This window comes from Euprymna scolopes, chromosome 9, assembly GCF_053919585.1.
Source record: "Euprymna scolopes isolate OS-2025 chromosome 9, ASM5391958v1, whole genome shotgun sequence".
In the NCBI taxonomy this organism is placed as follows: Eukaryota; Metazoa; Mollusca; class Cephalopoda; order Sepiida; family Sepiolidae; genus Euprymna; species Euprymna scolopes.
The window spans coordinates 86,555,619-86,575,810 of NC_136490.1; the positions used below are offsets into that span (position 1 = coordinate 86,555,619).

At 30.8% G+C, this 20,192-nt stretch overlaps 1 protein-coding gene across 1 annotated transcript in view; it reads left to right on the top strand.

Annotated features, from left to right (window-relative positions):
• The window catches only part of LOC145284752 (small ribosomal subunit protein uS19-like), a 30,256-nt gene extending 11,173 nt beyond the window's left edge, over positions 1–19,083 (top strand). Inside the window, exons 3-5 of the mRNA XM_080133711.1 lie at positions 16,858–16,990; positions 18,345–18,446; positions 18,936–19,083. Coding sequence (XP_079989837.1) covers positions 16,858–16,990; positions 18,345–18,446; positions 18,936–19,049 — 349 coding nt within the window. The 3' untranslated portion in view covers positions 19,050–19,083. The remainder of the gene's footprint in view (positions 1–16,857; positions 16,991–18,344; positions 18,447–18,935) is intronic.
• Positions 19,084–20,192: the final 1,109 nt, after the last annotated feature.

A 20,192-nucleotide genomic window follows, 5' to 3' on the forward strand; every position in this document is an offset into this window, starting at 1 on the left:
GTTGCTCTTACAACATCAACTTACTGGAAAGGTGCCCACAGATTTTGGTACCCGAGTGCGCAACAAAGCTCCGTGCGAAGCACGGGTATCTTTGCTAGTAGCTTAATAATACATTGAAATTTTCGTCACTGAAAAATAAGTTTTTTTTGGCCTGTTTGGTCTTCCATAGTTTTCTTATCATCAAAAGAAAACGTAAACAGACTCGATCTGAACTCTACGTCAACGCGAAATATTTGGTTACCTATATGAATAAGTGGAATTATTTGAAATTCAGGTACTTATATTATAATATTTTTGCATATTCTCTTAGAAAATCATCCTAAATCTTAGTTAGATAATAAATAAATTAATTAATTATTTCAAAAACCCTTTTTTTTAAATATTTAAGTACGTTTTTTGTGCAAGCCAAAAAATGTTAATTAACTTTTTGGGAAAATTTAACATTTAAAATTGAATTAAAAATAGTAGAAAAAGTTTTACATTATTCTGTTTTCTATATGATAAAATTCAGAGTTTTATCTTTCTGGAAAAAAAAAGTTACTCAGAAATAATGGATTTTAATAAATGTAATTTCGTTTTAAAAAACAACAACAACTTGATTTTGCGGCCATTTTTGGCGGTGCCTAATATATATATATATATATACTTGATGAAATTAAGTGAATTTTTTTTTTTTTTTTTTGAGAACTTTCGGAAATATTTTCATTTTTTTAATGTCTTAACTAAACTGTACAAGTACTGACTGAACAAATAAATAAATGTTATCAAAGGCAAGATAAGTTTCTTTTCTACCTAACTGGATGTTTTTAGTGTTTGTATTTAATGTAACAGGTTTATTCAGCTCGAAAAACAGTGTTTACCGATGTATTGGAAAATGCAAAATAGCGGCCGACTCTCTCTCGGAGACGGTAAGTTTGGGAAAATGAGTTATAAATAAAAAGTCAAAATACTGTTAAAAACTCCCCGAATATATCAAACCTATGTCACGGTAACATATATTGAGCGAGTTTCTAACAGTATTTTGTCTTTTTTATTTATAACTCATTTTACCCAACTTACCGCCTCAAAGAGAGTCGGCTGCCATTTTAAATTTTCCAATACATCTGTAAACACTGTTTCGAGCAGAATAAACATGTTAGTTACATTACATATAAACACTAAAAAAAATATCCAGTTAGGTAGAAAAGTAACTCATCTTGCCTTTGATAACCTTTATTTGTTTTGGTGCTAGTGCAGACTGCAGAGTGATCCGCGCTATTTTTTAAATCGTATTTCTAGGTTTAATTAAAATTGTTTTAATTGTAAGGTTGAAGTATAGAATAGGTACAAAACACCCTCCCCTCCCCATGTTAAGAATGGCTTTTTAAATAACGTTATTTACGTTCGGATCACTCTCTGCACTAGTACCATTTGTTTTTTTTGACTTTTTTGAATCTGTATACAAACCCAAAATTTCACTTAATTTGATAAGTTTTTTTGGGTTTTTTTTTTTATTACCTGCCCCAGCGCCAGCGTAGTATAAACACCCCAACTTCTCCATTAGGTGTATCAGAATTTTTAGGGAGTTTTTGACACCCCTAACAGAAAACTACGAATAAAATATTTAAAAAAAAAAAAAAAAAAAAAAAACTCGTGATTTCTCTTTAAAGTGGGTTTATTTTCTGTATGGAATATACTTCCAAAATAAACTATTAAAAGAGAAAAAAAATTTTTTTTTTTTTTTTTTTTTTTTTTTTTTTTTTACACGAGTGAAATTTTTTCCCCCATTTTTAAACTTAAATCAATTTTTCTATTGGTTCAATTTTTACGATATTTTCAGGGTCAATGTGAAATTTTATGCTCTTACCAATAAGCCGAATATAATATTTTAGACAAACGATTTTTGTTTCGTTTAATTCACCCCAACCATGTCTTAAAATTTAAATTTATTCAAAGTTTTATATTACAAATTGAAGATAAAAGATCAGTAAAATATTCTAATTTAAAACGAGTGTTTTTTTTTGTTTGTTTTTTTTTTTTAATTTACTTGTAAAGTCCAAAGTGTAAAGCTTTTTTTTTTTTTTTATGAAAGCTCATGGTATGCTTATAATATCGTCAAGTAAAAATAGACTTCGTAGCCTCGTAGGAGATGTCCTTTTCTCCTCCTTGCAACCTCTATCTCACAGAAGAGATGTTGCGAGTTTGTCTCTGATGTATCGTTATTTTCATGGAAAGTGTTCAACTGAGCTTCAATCTATGGTCCCCCCTCGCCAAACTTTCACAAGAAACACTCGTCTAGCTGTAAACACTATCAATAATTTCCCCCACTCTTTATCTGTGCCTAAACCTAAACGTAGATTCCATGAACAAAGCTTCTTTCTTAGAACTGCACGCCTGTGGAATTGTCTTCCGTTTTCCTGCTTTCCGGCTGACTACAATATGGTTTTGTTCAAGTCTAAAGTAAATAAGTTCTTGATGAGCCGTTCCATATAAGTTATTAAATTTACCAAATTTTCATTACTAATGATTACTATATTGACCAACTTCTACTGTACACTCTTTAACCCTTATCCTTGAGTGGCCTCTGGGCCTTGATAATGTGGTGATGCCTTTGTAAAAAAAAAAAAAAAAAAAAAAAAAAAATACCGGACGCTGACTGCTATTTTTTCTATTTCATTCAATGTTCACTCGATAAAGTAGAAATAAGATAATCAAAAACTCGTTTTCATAAAGAGAACTAAAAAAAAAAAAAAAAAAATCGGTCGACTGGATCTTTTGTTTAACGGCAAAAACTTAAGTGAATACTAATTTTTGTTAACAGCACGCAATAAAGATTAATTATGGCGTTTATAAGTCACTGTAAAATAATCGCGAAAAAAAATCAGATTTCTCTCCCTTTATTTGAACAATTAATAAACTTGAGTTCATGTATTTTTAATCCTTAAAGTATCTCCTTTAAAAAGGACATGGAATACAAGTATAAATATGGATAAATTCTTAATGAACAATGGAAGTACACATTGAATAGAATTTTTTATAGGCAAGTGATTTTTTTTTTTTTTTTTTAATAAAGAAAACCGATTTAAAAACAAATATTGCATAATTTGCTATTAAACTTTTTTTTTTTTTTTAAATTTGGACTTTGCTCCTTTAATTGAAAAAAAAAAAATAGTTTGAATTACATTTTCCAAGTAGTTTTAAGCTTCGAAAGATAGTACGTTGATTTATTCAAGTTCATATACGGCATTTTTAATGGCCGATTCTGATACACCGACCTCTCCATGTTTAAAACGGCTATCGACAATATCCTATCGTTTAACGTGGGGAGGAGGGAACGTCGGCGCTCTAGACATAGTTATCTCCCCGTTGCATGTTCTAAAAATCTAATCCTGGCTTGGATGCGCTGTGATAAAAACGTATTTTTCCGCTGTAAAAGAAAAACTATTCTATCAAATTAAGTGATATTTTTTTTTATACTTCAGTCCAAATACGTACAATATAACATTTTTATCGATATTTTCAGCTTTTAAAACTAGAGATTGGTATTAATATAAGCTTTGTCGGTAATCTCCAAAAATACCGTTAGGGCTTACAACATGGCCGCCAGAAGAGTCACGTGATCCAGTTGATCCAAAACATGAATCGCCGTATTACGAAACCTGAAAACGCAAATTTAAAGCAAACTTTGACAAACAAGCATAATAATTAAGTACAAAAACAGTTTTTCAATATCATAATAATTTATTTAGAACGGTCATTTAATTTTTTGTTGAGAAACAATCACTGTTTGTTTTTTGAAACTGTTTATAAAAAATATTTTATTCAAAGTTGTTCATAAAAATGGTATTTAAAACAAGGTGTTCATTTTTTTTAAGATGTAATGTTATAAAAATATGATGTAAAAAAAAAACAGTTTATATTTAAACGAACGTGCGTAGACATTTTGTAAACATTGTTTTTAAAAAATAAAAAATACTTCTATTATGTTTTAAACGACTGTAATAGTTTATTTTGGAAGTATATTTCATAAAGAAAATTGACAACCCACTTTAAAAACAGAAATTACGAGTTTTATATATTTTATTCGCAGTTTTTTGTTGGTGTCAAAAATTCCGCCTAAAATTCTGATACACCTAGTCGACCACTTGTTTGTTCTGAATATTTATAAACACTGTTTTAACTAAAAACCACCTAAGATTGTTTCTCAAAGTTTGCCTATTTTTATAACAACATTATATCAACAAAAAATTAAATACAAACAAATTGAGATTGTTTGTCAAAGTTTGCCTTCAAGGCTGCGTTTTCCATTTGCACGATTCATGTTTTGGATCAACCGGATCACGTGACTCTTCTGGCGGTCATGTTGTAAGCCCTAACGGTATTTTTGGAGATTACCGCTTTGTCACAGTGAAAAAAAAACAAACTCTGCAGCTTTTAAGTCGCATTCATTAGGAAGGTATTAAGGTTAAAGACTTTTTTTTTTTTTTTAGATCAATTAAAAAACCTGTTGAAAAAAAAAACCTGTAACACACACACACACACACACACACACACACACACACACACACACACACACACAAGAACCACTTTTTAAAAAACTTATTTCAAATGTTTAAAGATTGCGATGTGACTGATAAGTCACCTTACTATAAGAAAACACAACTGAAGGCAGTGAAATGACGCAAAATAGGCCAATGGTACCATGCAAACGGTAAATTTGCAACAGGTTTATCGGATTCGTTGTCAGCTACCTTGAATACCTCTAAAAAAATTTAAGTGGTTAGTAGGCATTGCCAAATGAATGTAAAAAAAATGATTAATATTTGTGCAATATTTTCAAATCGGTTTTAATCTGGCGATAAAATAGCTGACAAGAGCCATGTTTATATTAAAACTTAATATTTAAAAAAAAAAAATTAAACAATTAAAAATCTATGTAACAGAACATTTTGAAATAAAGGAATTTTAATCTTTTAAATTTTAGTTTCTTTTTCTTGACAATTCAACTGATTATAGTATATATGAATTCGAAAAAACGCTATTTTAAAAAAACATTAAATTTATCTTTAAGTTTTTGTTAAATAAGTGTATCTAATTTTTTTAAATGTTTTACTTATTTGGGCTCTTATGTTTCATGATAAATAGAAATTTTGATAGATTTAAATATTTTGTTCAAATTTCGAAAAAATAAATATGGGGGGGCACACACTAAAAAAAAAAATATTTCCCCTCGTATATTTTACGGAAACTGCATTTTATATGTAATTTTATTCTAAAATGGATAAGTTTCGAAATCTGACCATTAGTTGATTTTTGCTAGATTTATTAAACACGGGTATGTTTTCACGCTTGAAATGCTTACATGGGAACGTTATTTTTAAGCATCAATTATGTAAACATGATTTTTGTCTCGCAATTTCATTATTTTCGTACGATAAAAATTTTTTTTTAATTATTACTAGTTTATTCTGCTTTTCTTTTAAATGGTACAAAAGTTATATTGATAATATTTATAATATAGTTACATCGTTTTACATATAGGAGGGGGGGGGGCTAATTCTGACTTTTGGAGTGCCTAGTGATTGGTGTTCTGTTGTATCATAAGGTAATATTTGTATTAACTTTGTTACATAAAAAATTTGCTGCAGCTTATTTTCTTTAAGTGTCCTAAATTAAAAGATGAAAAAATTAACAAATATCTTAAAGTTGTCTCTCAATATAATGACAAATTAGCAATACCAGAAACCATAACTTTCTGCGCTGGACAAGGCTCACACTGTTACTTAATTTGACACTCATATAGTTTTTAAATCCGTAATTAGTACGTTTCTCCTACCTCCATCAAAATAAAACTTATATAACTGGATTCACAATAAAATTTACTTTAAATGGTATTTTAATATTTTTGTAATTTGAAGAAATCGCTATTTAAATCCGACTATTAACAAGGAAACATGCCAGCATAGTATGTCCGCTGGCGGTAGATCATGTTTTGCAAATAACCGGTCGGGGTGTGTTCACGGACATTCAAAGGGGAAGTTGTGCCAGTCGACCTTTTTTTAAGCTAATCAGAAAAGAATTGTCTTTGCTACGAAATTCAAATACAACACGTGCGTCTTTCCAGTTAAAAGTTAAAATCTCTTAAGTTGACACTTTGTAGTACAAAGATAAGATAGGAACTGTATTCAAACGCTTAATAGTAAATATATTAATTTCTTTTGACCTAAAATTGGATAAAAACTTATGCCCGAGTCAAATGGTGACAAATGCATATGAGAATTGTTTGTTGTGACGCGCACAAAAAATCTGTAAACAAACTGTTCAACTAACTTAAAGTATTTTATTTATTTAGCAAACATAAGTTTTAATTATGGAAAGGAAAAGAATATTGAAAATTCTTTTTAAAAAAAATAAAGATTAACTGACTATGACCACGCTTTTAAATTTTGTTAAAGCATACAAACCACTTAACCAGTTAAGTAAAATAACTTTTATTGGGTTTGTTTTACAACCCACAGAAGTATGAAAGTGGTTAAAAAAAAAAAATGTTACCAAAGGCAAAGTTAGTCTTCTACCTTCCCTAATACATTTTTTGGTGTTGTAAATGTTTGTCTAAAGAAGTGTTGAAACAAAATGAGAACAAGAAAAAATGGCTGCAATGTCTTTTGAAGTCTCGACAATTATTTAAAAATTATACAAAATAGTGGTAGAAACTCACCTGATAATTGTCTTGGGTACTTAGTTATTAAAATGAAATTTAACCTCCTAATTAGTTTAATGTACTTGAAAACAATTGTAATCTGTACAAAATTTCCTTTAGCCTTATTTTAATTTTTCAATCGTGTTATGGTGGCCATCTTTCCCCCCCCCCCCTTTTTAATTACATGACGTCATGTTCAGTGTTTCAACTGTCTGAGATTTTGGGCCTTCGCATATTCTGTGTATACAAAATTTTAGTTTGTTGCGTTTTGCGAACGGCAAAATCACTCGGTTTTGGGGCTAATTTATCTATGTTTTGTACAAACAAGGTTTTTTGGGTTTTTTGGGTTTTTTTAATTCAATATCTTAGGACTTTACTAATTATCTTTGAAATAAACCCAGAAAATTAATATTTATCTTTTAAATAATTTTTACAATGAATTTAACTTCAAAATTTAGCTGAATTAAGTAGCTCGCCATGAAAACATTTTTCATAACTTTTTTTTTTTTTTTTTTTTTTTTTCCCACCTGTACAAATATTTTCTCCTTTTGGAAATTAAGTTTAGTCCTTAATCTTTCAAATACAATCAAGAAGTAGATAAATCGGCTTTCAAACTAGGGCCCCCCCCCCCCCCTATTTTTGCCCATACTTAGATAATGCCCATCAGAATATTTCACATCATGATAGTTTTACCTTTCGTATTTAAGTTTTTTTTATGCTTCCATTTTAAAGCCGTTAAAATGAAAATTATGCTAAAATGTACTTGTAAACAATTCTGATCTGTACAAAATTTCCTTTAATTTGATATGCTACAAGCCATATTTTAATTCGAATCATGTACTGGTGGCCATCTTGGATTTTTCAATGACAAGTTTATAATGACAATGTTCATCAGAATAATACTCTCTAAGCTTTACTTATCCTTTTTCTTAGCTGTTTTTTGTTTCTACCTAAAACTGAAATATGCTAATTAGTCCGTTAGTTACCAAGTGAGATGGTCGTAAAGCCAACTGAACCTTCATGGTATTATGTATTCAAAATTCCATATCTTAAAAAGGTCTGAAGATAGTTTTTTTTTTTTAAGATGTATTAGTCTGTAAATTGTGCAAATTTCCTATTTTAAGTAAAGCTTATATGCATTTTAATAGGACTGACTTATAAGTTAATATTATCAATATAAAATGTACCATTTTTAAAAAGGGCAAAATAAACTGGTGACAATTTTTTTTTTTAATTTCAGTGTACGAAAATCGTGTTTACATAATTGGTGCTTTAAAATAACGTTCCCATGTAGTAGGCATTGTGAATATGAAAACCTACTTGTTTAATAAATTTAGCAAAAATCAACTAATAGTCAATGAAATTTTCGATACTTATCCATTTTAGAATGAAATTACATATAAAATAATAATGGAAATTTTTATTTATATATAGTGCGTGTGCCACCTCCCCCTGTATTTTTTTAATTTTGAACAAAATATATTTAAATCTATCAAACTTTCTATTATGAAACATGAGTTCAAATAAGTTTAAAAATATTTAATCTTTAAAAATTTAAATACACGAATTGAACAAAAACTTGAGTTGCAATTAAAAAATCAATATAAAATATTTTTTTAAGTGTTTTTTCTAATTATTATATACTATAATCAGTTGAATTGCCAAGAAAAAGAAACTTCCTAAAAATTAATTTTTAAAAGATTAAAACACTTAAAATTCCATTTTAAAATGCCCCATAACAACATTTTTAATTGTTTAAATTTTTTTAAAATATTAAGCTTTAATATAAACATGGCTCTTGTCAACTATTTTATCGCCAGATTAAAACGTTGAAAATATTATTGCACAAATATTGAGCATTTTGTAGATCCCCCTTATATTTTTGGTTTGTCTCTTTTTACTAAACAAAAGTATGGAAGCTAGTAATTAACACTTTTACGTATTTAGTAAAACCGTATTTCATATTTAATATACAAATGTTTATAATATTAATCATTAAACTGTAAATCTTAATACCTAAAAAAATTTGAAAGATAAATTTAGTTTGAAAAAAACCAATGGTTTAAAAAAAAAAAAAAAAATCAAGTTACTAAGTCGCTTCTGCTTTTCCATAGTTCGTATAGTTAACACAAGTCTGACGTCACCAGAACATGCATCCCATTTTTCACAATCGTTTGGTGGTCCTGGATATGACCTTAAACTATATCTGATGGTGAGGCCCCAGCTTGCGGGCTTTGAGGAGTACGGAGCCACTCTTTAATTACCATTGCTCCCAGGTCCACTCTAACCCAGAGTGGTAGTATCTGTTAGGGTCCCAACTATGGGTTAAATAGAAACCGACTTAAAAAAAAAAACAAAAAAAACAAAACAAATATCCTCTATTAAAAAATCATTCTTCAAAATCACTGGATTCGGCATTAAATAACCTGAAAAGGGTTTATATGCTGTAAAACAACCAACCAACAATCGTTTGGCAGACCCTAAGGTCCACCTTCACAATATTTTTAAAATGACCTTTAAAGGCTTTCAACTATGCTGAATAAGATCTCATTTAAATTTTGCAGAGGCAAGTAGTTTTACAGATATAAAGACCTGTATTATGCATTGTAATTCACTGTGAACCATGTTTATATGCGCAGGATAAACAAATCTGTGATGACACTGCCACCTAGTGGAAACAAATCCACTTTTCTACGACTGACTGCCACAAGGGTTGGGGGCAGTCAGTCTAACTAGCCATTCTTATGGGGAGCTTGTGTGTTTATTCCAAAAGCTGTTAAGTCATAACTATTTTGTCTTATGCACATTACTAATTCATTGGTTGTGAAAAAAATGGCTCCGTGATTACACTAGCTTTTATGTTGGATGTATCAAAATTATTCAGCATAGTCAAAGACCTTTAAAAGTAGTAATTTTAAAGAAAATTGGAGATGGACCCAATACAAAAAAATATACGTTTGATAACTTTTTCGGCCCTCTGTGGATTATAATACAAACCCGGTTTTCAAGTATGCGAATATCATTCACCATTGGAGAGTCCTGTCAAATTTGAAGAAAAGCGAGAGGTACTATTGCACTTACTGATCCGTGCTGAAATGTTATTTAGAAGCCATTCTTGATATGGGGAGGGTGATTTGTATCTATTCTGTATTTAAACCTTACAATTGAATAAAAACATTAAACCTGAAAATATTTAAAAGATGGCACGGATCAATAGGTGCATGAGCGCCAATCAAGAAATAAAAATGACGGTGAAATGCGATATTCGTTTACATAGCAATACACGGACGATAAAACGCTTTGGATAATCAGATTTTAAGTGGGTTTTTGCTAAAATGTTCATATTAAAAACCAAGCACTTTAAGTTCTCAAAATACCACCGTTTTGTTTAGAAATGAATATACTTTCAAATGAATTAATAATGATGTACATTATATATTTTAAGAGTTTGAAGCAAATAAGGTGATAAAAATGTTAACATCATAAAACAGCGTTTTAAGATTTTATTATGACCCATGACAAGTATTAAAAATTTACTCACTGTTAAATAAATCAATCTTTTTATTTTTATCCGTTAAAAGTAAATTATAACTTTTGCTTGTGGTGCCGAGCAACTTAAAATCATGATATCCGAAGAAGAAAAAATCATTCTAGTTTAAAGTGTCTAAACACCCTCTAGTAGCAGCAGCGATAGCATGGCTGTAAACAAACGACTTTTAAAAAAAAAAAAAATTTTATTCCAGAACAAATTAAAATTTTTAAAATATGAATATAAAAAATGTTAAATATTTAGTTAGAGCCATTGTTACTAATCTACCCAATTATTTAAAAAAAAAAAATGCAAAATCAATATTTAAATATTTGTAGGGGGTGCTCAGTTTCTAGTTAAGTTCCTACTTACTTGCCTCCCCACAAGGACAGTTAGACACAAGGTTGGTTTTTAATGTGGAGAAAATCCATCTCTCTGAGAAAGGGCAATCTTGATAGGAACAAACATAAAGATTCTTGGTCATGAAGGATTTCTCCTTCACTGACAGAGGACAGAAAAGACAAAGTGTAGCATCTGTGATTTTGGCCTGAAATCCAGGTAGAGAAAGAAGTCTTAAACTGGAAAGTTTAACAAAATGTCACTTGGTCAAAATCTAAGACATAACATTTTGAAGCCAATAATTATGACTCACTAACCGTAAATATGGGTGCCAAACGCCTCTTAAAAAGCTTTTTAAAAAATTCCCTTGATCCTACCTCTAACCCTAAGTATGAGTAGCAAGCCTCTTCCTCCTAAAACCTTCTTCAGCCCTAAGAATAACGCTAAGTCCGAGTGGCAAGCTCCTCACAAAATTCCTCGGTAAGCTACATGTGTCTAAAAAAAATAAATCCTTCCTTAAAGTGCACAAGTTATTTCCTATAAAAAATAAATTTGTCAACTGTCCTAAATGCTAAAATGGTCTCGAAATGGTGAATTATTTTACATTAAATTTGTGCAATCAACCCCTACTTTAAATTTAAAAAAAAAATTTCTATTGAGTCTTCAGGATGTACACAAATACTTTCCCTTAACTCTATCATTAACCCAAAGTCAGTGGCAACCTCTCGACCTTCTCATAATTGCACAAAACTCTCTTAAAACCACACATGATCATCTTTAGAAAAAAAAGGGGGGGTGCACAGGATGTATCTCGTATAGAAAAAAAAAATGGTTAACTGTCCTAAAACGCTAGAATTGCTCAAAATAGGGAATCATTTTGTATTAAATTCTAAAATACTTATCTTTCATTGCCTACAAAGGTAAAATCACATTTTGGAGAGGTGATCAGATGAGGAGGAGAGGTAACGGAAAGTATTAATCTACAATAATACCAAAGAAATATTGCAATATACTCGTTTTCAAACAGTCCTAGATTTCCATTTCAGTTAGTTGTACATAAAATGCATTACAATTCAGTTCTAACTTTTCTTTTAATGGATACATGTTATTTTTAAGGAATTGGAGCAGATTTATGTGCTTTTACTGCAGATTATTTGGAAACCATTAATTTCTGGAGATTTTCAGTAGCATATTCTAATTCCTAGCACAAAAATAAAATTACATGATAAATTTCATTGCTTATTTAAAACATTTTTACTGAAAAAGTAGTGTAAAAAATGAGGCAAAACGCATATGGTCTTAAAAAGGGAAAAATATCCAAATGTGAGGCACAAAAAGTCATAACTTAATTTTAATTGGATGTTAAAAATTTAAAGATTCTTTCTTAGCTTAAGCTCTTTCTATATATACCAGTATTGAAATATTTTACCCGTTTCAAAAATTTTTTTTTTTTCATGTGTATTTTAAGAGTGAGTGTTATGGTGGAAAAGCAAAAATTTACCTGGACTTCTGTGGTTTACGGTCTGTACTGATATGTTATTTAGAAACTCTGAAAATGCATTGGGGGGACCACACGAAGACTTACCTTTAAGAAGTTGATTACAGGGAGGTTGAAAATCCGAAAATGCCTTTTTTAGAATAAACCCCCTCAATCTCCCCATGTTAAGACTGGCTTTCAGAATAAACACCTTTTGGAGGTTGGACAACCAGTGCACATTGACCGAAACTCCTTAGCATTTCACTATTCTGAAGTTTACCTAACAGTTATGCCATAAAGATTTAATTTGAAAATCTGGGGATTTAGCAAAGAAAAGCCAACAAACGAAAAAAGGATGAATGAAAAATAAAACATACACAAAACAAACCTGTTACAATGAAACAATGTTTAACGAAAATAAAAAAATCATATCACATATTGTTCCCTGATAGCAATAATACGAGGAAATGCTTCTTTTCCACCAAAGAAACATGAGATGAAGGTGGAACATCTCGGTTTTCGTCCCCAACAATATTCGAATGTGTTCTGGCATGAGACCAAAAAACCTTCATTTAAGAAATTTGTTTTTCTTTTAGTTAATTTAAAAAAAACTAAAGTGTTCATTTGCATGTCTAATAGTACAAATGAAGTATATTTGATGTTTGTGATTTGAAATTGATGGCTTAAAGGCTTCAAAATCAAATTTCGCCTAAGAACGTATAAGTTAGCATCACTTTTTATCTAAATAATAATGGAAGACGTGAAGTATTCTATCTGAACATGCGAAACACGAAAATCTTTGGTCGCGTTACTATATCAAGAAAAGGAGAAATTGATCAAAATTATTCAAGCAAAGGGGAATGAGAGAAATTGTGATTATTTAAATAAAAAATGGTACTCTTGCAGAGAAAGGACTGCTGAAATGTTATTTCAAAATCCGTTTTTAACATGGGGAGGTTTTTTTTTTTTTTTTTTTTTTTTTTTTTTGCGTTTTTTAATGACCCTGGGATATGAGTTTTTAAGGTTACGCTGTTATGTTATGTTATTTGATTATACACACATGTATTATATATTGTACTGTATTTTGTTACTAATTTTTAATGCCATATCTCTGGGTTCTACTGTATTCTGTAGTTTCACCTAGCAATTTAATAAACAAGATACCATAATATTTAAATTTAATAAAAACTTACATGGTCCTTTCTCTACATAAGTACCCGAAATTTATATGCTGCTTTTTTTTTTTTTTTTTTTTTTTTTTTTTAACTAAAATTAAGAAAAACAAATTTATTTTTAAATGAAGGTTTTGATCTCATGCAAAAAGACACATCCAAAAATTGGACAAGAACTGAGATGTTCTTGCAGGGACTATTCGGTAAGCAAAAAAAAAATGTGCACATTCTTTTCTTTTTTTTTTTTTTTTTTTTTTTTTATTTGAGAAAATAGAATTTCAGTTTTTCAATATGAGAAAAAACAGCAACGACATTAAAATGAGAACTCGGTTGGACAAACCATCTTCATTTTGTAACAAGTAGGTACACGATAGCGGTATCTATTTAGAAATTGTATGTTGAATGATAAAACTCAAAAATAATTTTTTTAAAAATTCTAACTATAATTTGTTTTTTTGTTTTTTTTTACGTGAGCAAAAATGGGACCGTGCACACATGCATTTTTTGTTTACCTAATGATCCCTGCAGGCACTGCGTTCAAAATTGTAGCTGGTGCCTATTTGGTAATATTTTGGGTACGTCTGGCAAAAGCAAAAATAAATTCATGCATTTTTATTTTATTTACTTTATTTTATTTAATTTATTTTTTAACTACTGAAAACCATAACTTTAAAGTACTAAAATGCTTCAACCAGAACTAGCTCCCATACTTACAAAGCTGTTTAAGCGTTGTCTTTAATAAAATTGCTTCCCAACACCCTGGAAAATCTCGTCAGTATGCCCTGTATTTAAGAATTCAGATAATTTCCCTCTCAGTACAGACAAGTCTCCTGTGTATCATAAGCTGCTGGAATCTGTTAGAGAAGTAGTCAACCATCTCAGCAAAAATAACCTTTTTGATGACATGCAATATTGTTTCCGTTTTGCTAGATCTGCAGCAGATGTGCTTACAGTTATCTCATAGGATTAGCAAACCTTGATAGGTTTCCTTTCTAGGGCAATTGTTCTTGACATATCAAAGGCCTTTGATAGAGTATGGCATAAAGGTCTACTTCACAAGATCCTCAGTTGTGGTAATGCTGGAAATGTCTTGGTTATTAAATCATTTCTCTTTCATAGGTTCATAAGTGTAATGGTTGATGGGCAGAAATCAGCTCATAGTATTAATGCTGGAGTCCCTCAGGGGTCCCTACATCAATGATTTTTCAAATCACATCATTCATAGACAGTTATGCTGGCGACACTATCATCTATGGCAGTACATCAAAGACTATAAACAGTTCTCTCTGATCTTGAGCATGTGGTACAATGGGTAAAGAGGTGTTTGGTTACCTTTAATGCATCTAAAACCAAGTTTCTGTCTTTACATCAACGCTCTGATCCCCATCTAGCATCAATTGAAATGGGGAGGCTCCATGTTTTGACAAGTTTCTGGCCTTGACTATTACTCCTGATCTGAAATGGAACACATCAAATCTGTTACCAAAGGTTGCTGGAAAAATGGTGGGATCTTTCTATCGATCCAGTAGATATCTTACTGCTGATGCAATTCTCTACCTATATAAGAGCCAGGTATGTCCAAGGATGGAGTACTGTTGCCACATCTGGGCAAGACCTGCTAGAAAGTTTTATCCTGCCTTGACAGTTCAAAATAGACTTCGTAACCTAGTGGGGGATGCTCTTTTCTCTTCCCTGCAACCTCTTTCTCACAGAAGAGACGTTGCAAGCTTGTCTCTGCTTTATTTTCGTGGCAAGTGCTCTTCTGGGCTCCAATCTATGCCCCCCCTCGCCAAACTTACACACGAAACTCGTCTAGCTTTTTGTTTTGACAAAATTAATGGGTTCATTGTATTTTGTGATCATTATTTGATAGATACTAAAAATTTCATTAAAATTAATTTCCTGATTTTGATTTTTAAGTAAAGGAAGGGGCCAAAATGTTTGCAGATTTTGAGCATCTGCATTCATTTTGCACATACCTATGAAGTTTCTTCGGCAGAAAAGGAAATATTATCCTGGTATAATTCATAGCATCATGTCATAATTATTTTATTTTCATTAATTAACAAGTTTATTAAATTTGTTAATTAACATGGTTTCATTGTAATAGGTTGTTTACTTTTGTTTTTGGTACGTTAATTAAGTTTATTTTGTTAGGTTTAATTAACTTGTGTTCTTTTTGAAAACTGCTTCCACAATTTCCAGGGCTAACCTCATTCAAGTAAAGTTTGATCACTAACTTGTTTCCTTTTCGGCAATTTCCGGAATTCGTGTAATAAAATTTTTTCATCTAATATTTTCATTGTTCTATTAGTTATTTGTTTCACTAACTTGTTTCCTTTTCATAAACTACTTTAGCAATTTCTGGGAATCGGCTTTAGTATTCATGCTTATTTTTGCTATGTTTCTGCTGGTTATCTCCTCTCGATCTTAACACTGACCTTGTTTTCAGAAGTAGATAACATTGCTTATTGTTGAAATTGACAAAGTAGTTATTGATTTTTGAAGCTCAATTGTAGAATAGTGACTGTTGCTGGGTTCATTTGTAATAAGTTTAGAAAATTTTAATAGCTAGAAGTATATTATATATTTATATAAATAAAACAGATGTGCGTAAATACTTAACTAGTGGTCACAGAATATTAATAGGAAATAATTGTACACAAGGATTGAGTAAAATCTTTGCATGGATGAATAACACGTACACCAAGTTTAAATGTAAATTGTTCCTTTCAACTTTTCAACATATTTTTACTTTGTGCACATGCCCAAATTCAATTCATTTCTTCATGCTTAATATTAAATATTTTTTGCCTATCTCTTGATAGTTATATCAGTAGGAAACACAGTTGGGCCGTGAAGTTTTGGTTTCAATTTTAGCTGATGGTACCAAAGTCTTTAATTTTTGAAATCCCTATATATTAGGTGCAATATAATCAACAGAATTCACTCTAATGAATACAAAATCTGCATGAATTAAAATATTTGAGCTTATTTTACAGTGAGGCCAGGTGCACCCTATACCCCCCCCCCATTTGTATCATAATTATATATTGTGTGTTTATTATATATATTATTGGTCTCCTGACAAAGGAGTGACTGGACCTAGCAATTCACTCCTGTTTGTTTATTGGCACTCTTTTCAATAACCACACCTTGGATTTTTTTTTTTTTTAATTATTTTATTTATTTTTTTTATTTTTATTTATTTATTTATTTTTTTTTTTTTTTGCTCACACATTAGTCATGATGAAAGTAAATTTGTTACTTGTGGAGGGGACTCCCACATGCTCGGCTTGTTTTATGTGTGATTTGGCATATTCACTCACTCTATCCAATTGCTGATAGTTTTGATATGACTTTGATTATTAAAACTTCATATACATACAAATTTAGTGGATAGTTATGCTCAGTCTTACAACAACTGTGTGAATGTCATTTCAAGTTATACTAAACTATAACAATTTTCTAAACTTGGAGATGATAGGTCTATACTCTGATCACCTTCAAATGATCCAGTTAGTAGCAGCTCATTCAGATTGTTAAATGGTGTAACAGTAAAAATTATTTTTAAAAATATTGCTTATCAAGTTAATCATTTTCTAAAGAAGCAAACTTGTTCATATCTCCTTTCTGATTTTGAAGCCTTTCTTATTTTCAGTGAACAGTTGATGGAACTATTCCATTCTCGAGCCCGTCGCCGTTTTGCCCGTGGGTTGAAAAGGAAGCCAATGGCATTGATTAAGCGATTACGAAAGGCCAAAAAGAAGGCTGGTCCTCTTGAGAAACCAGAGGTAAGCTTTTTTTTTTTTTTTTTTCCTCTCCTCAACAAATAAAACACTATTTGACTTTTTATTAAGTCACTATTTCAACTCGACCAGAATTTCCTAACTTCACAGATGATGAATCTATACTCAGCTCACTCAGACTAAAATTGATGAAAGAGTTCATTCTGATGTGATTTTTGTTTTGTGTATTTACCAAATTAACTTTATTTTCCAAGCGTTTATCAAAGTTTGATTTAATTTTTAAAACTGTCCATGTTGATTTGATACTTCACTAGTCCACAACAAATTTGTCTGCATCTTTTTCCACCTGATTTAGGACGAGTCTAATGCACTGAATCCAAAAATCTTATTGGTTTTGCTCAATTAGGTCATGTTTTTTACACTTTTGCTTGTTTTGGTTGGAAATTATTTTAATGACAAGTATTCCGGTTCTATGGTTCTAAGGTGTTGTTCGAAGTCAAAACCTTGAATTTTCTAGGTGCCTTACAAAGAAAGGAACATCAAGGATCTGGTGGACACAGACCCTTCACACCACTACACATAGTTCAGCTTAATGAAGCAGTTCACTAAGGCTGTGGACAATGATGGTGGGTATTTCAGTTATGCCAGGCTTTACCAAGATTGGCCATGCCCTGGAGAAGTTGAAAGCTGTCATCAAATGAAGTGAAACTGGAAGTATGGTTTAAATCATTTGTTCTGGTCAGTGCCACTTTCTTGGCAACAAAGCCAGAAACTATGCAGAACTTGTCAACAACATACTGACTGCTTTCAAAAACCTGGACTGCAACATGTCAAGATGCACTATTCATTTTCACATGTTGGTTGTTTTTCTGGGAATCTGAGTTAAAGGAGTGACGAGGAAGGGAAGAGACTCCATCAGAACCAGATATCAGTAGCTGAGAAGCAGTTATGATGGCTGACTACTGTTGGAATCTGAAGAGATTTCCCTGCCAGTGAGCATTCCAGGAGTTAGAAACATGCAATTTATGTGTACTTTATCAATGCTCATCATTCAGTTTACAATAATTGCTGTTTCTATCAGGTAACCAATATATTTTAGCAATACAGTTTTCTTTTCTCTTAGTATATGTGTAGACAAAAATCAATATATAATGCCACAAAAATGTAATCAATTTTGTCACAAGATTACATTTTTGTAGCATTATATATTTTTCTCAACACATAATGCTGAATGTTTTTACGAAAGAAAAAAGTTTTGCTAACATAACTGCATACAGCAAGTGCCATTTCCTGATTTTTGCAGTGCAAAAGTACCCTAAATCAGTTCTAGAAATCTTCAAAAAGTGTAATTGTAGTTTTTGATCATTACTATATAGTCTGAATATTTTTTCTTTTTTAGGTTGTCAAAACTCACTTGCGTAACATGATAATTGTCCCAGAAATGATTGGTAGCATTGTTGGTATTTATAACGGCAAAAGCTTCAACCAGGTGGAAATCAAAGTAAGTTATTTATCTACATTGCAACAGTTTTGTGAATTGCATTTTTCCAAATTTGTTTGGAATAACATTTTAAGGTTTGCTTTCTTTTTAAAAATACATTGTAAAATTGGATAGGGGTGGGAGATGGTGTCATAAACATTCAGTTCTAGTTTATGGACTTCAAATTTATTTGAATCTGGATGCATACAACGTTCAAATTTATTTGAATCTGGATGCATACAACATTCCATTTCTTTTTCTGGTAGGTAACTCTTCTCATTTCAAATTACACAAGACCAGAATGCATTTCCTAAAGTTACAAATGATGAATATCTACTCAGCTCATTCAGACTCCAGTTGATGATAATCTATTCTGATGTGACTTGTATTTTGTTTTAATCCTGACAAAACTCCACTACCATAATTTCTAATTCCAGCTGTGTCCCGTCTTTCCTTGCAAACATCTTAAAATGTAATTCTTTGCTAAATCTTTTTCTTTTCGTATTTCAGCCTGAAATGATTGGCCATTACTTAGGAGAATTCAGTATAACATACAAACCAGTCAAACACGGTAGACCCGGTATTGGTGCTACCCATTCCTCCAGATTTATTCCACTCAAATAAAAACTGTAATGGCAAAATAAACATATTCATATTATTTTTTTTCCTCTTTCGTTTTTCTTTGGATTTTTTTACCAAACTTTTTTTTTTTAACCTGCTCTTAATATTAATGAATGTAATAGTTCAAATGATTTTTTTTTTTTTTTCTCATGATTGCACTTTTCATAACTACACAGTAAAATCAGTTCATCAGGTGTTTATGTGAATGCATATAAAATTATGTGCTTAAAATTTAATAAAGCACTACAAAAATGTCCATGGACTCTGTCGGATTAAAATCCTATTCGATTTTTTTTTTTTTTTTTTTACAAATACTATTGAAAAAGGTATTAACCTATAAATTCCCTCCTAAAATAGGCATACAAGCAGATTTCTAAAATTAATACTTGTTAATCATAAAGGGTAATTTTTTTATTTATTGGAGACTATTATCCTTATCTTTTTTTTTTTTTTAGTTGTTTCACAATATTTCTTTCTTATTTTATTTTGCCTCACTGTTTCAGTGAGATTTTCTGATAATGTCAAAATCATTAGATTAAAAACTCCATTTTCTGTTTTTGTCTCCAGTTCACATCCTTTTAGTCATCTGAGGAAAGGAGCTGAGACGAGCATAATTAGAGTACAGTGTCTATTGTATTAGAATAATTTTTTTTTTTTTTTTTTTTCTTGCACCACATAAAACTCCTTGTGAGGAAGCAAACACTTTGAATGTTTTTAATTTAATGAATAGAATTAATTCCTTCCAAATTTGTCACAATCAAGTTTCAGGTATACATTGATTGCATTTATGTTAAATTCAGTTTGGAATCAAATCTAATTATTTAAGAATTTTTTTTTTTTATTCCTCTCTGTGTGTGTGGTTAAAACAAAGAAATTGACATAATGAAACGTGCATGCTGGTTGTGTGGCTAACTTTTTGGCACAAAATGCCACAAGTGTGTTTTGAGTGTAAAGCGATGTTCTGAATACACATCACAGCAAGGCCCCTCTCCCTGGATGATTATCAATTGTCAAAGATATCTGCAAGGATCATCAGAATGATGGGTGCAAGATTGATGAGAAAGTTTGGTGTACGTGTCTCAGCGTGGTTGGTTGAACATAATTGGTGGGTTTGCAGAGTCCAAGAAATGAGTGAGTCTGAACTTG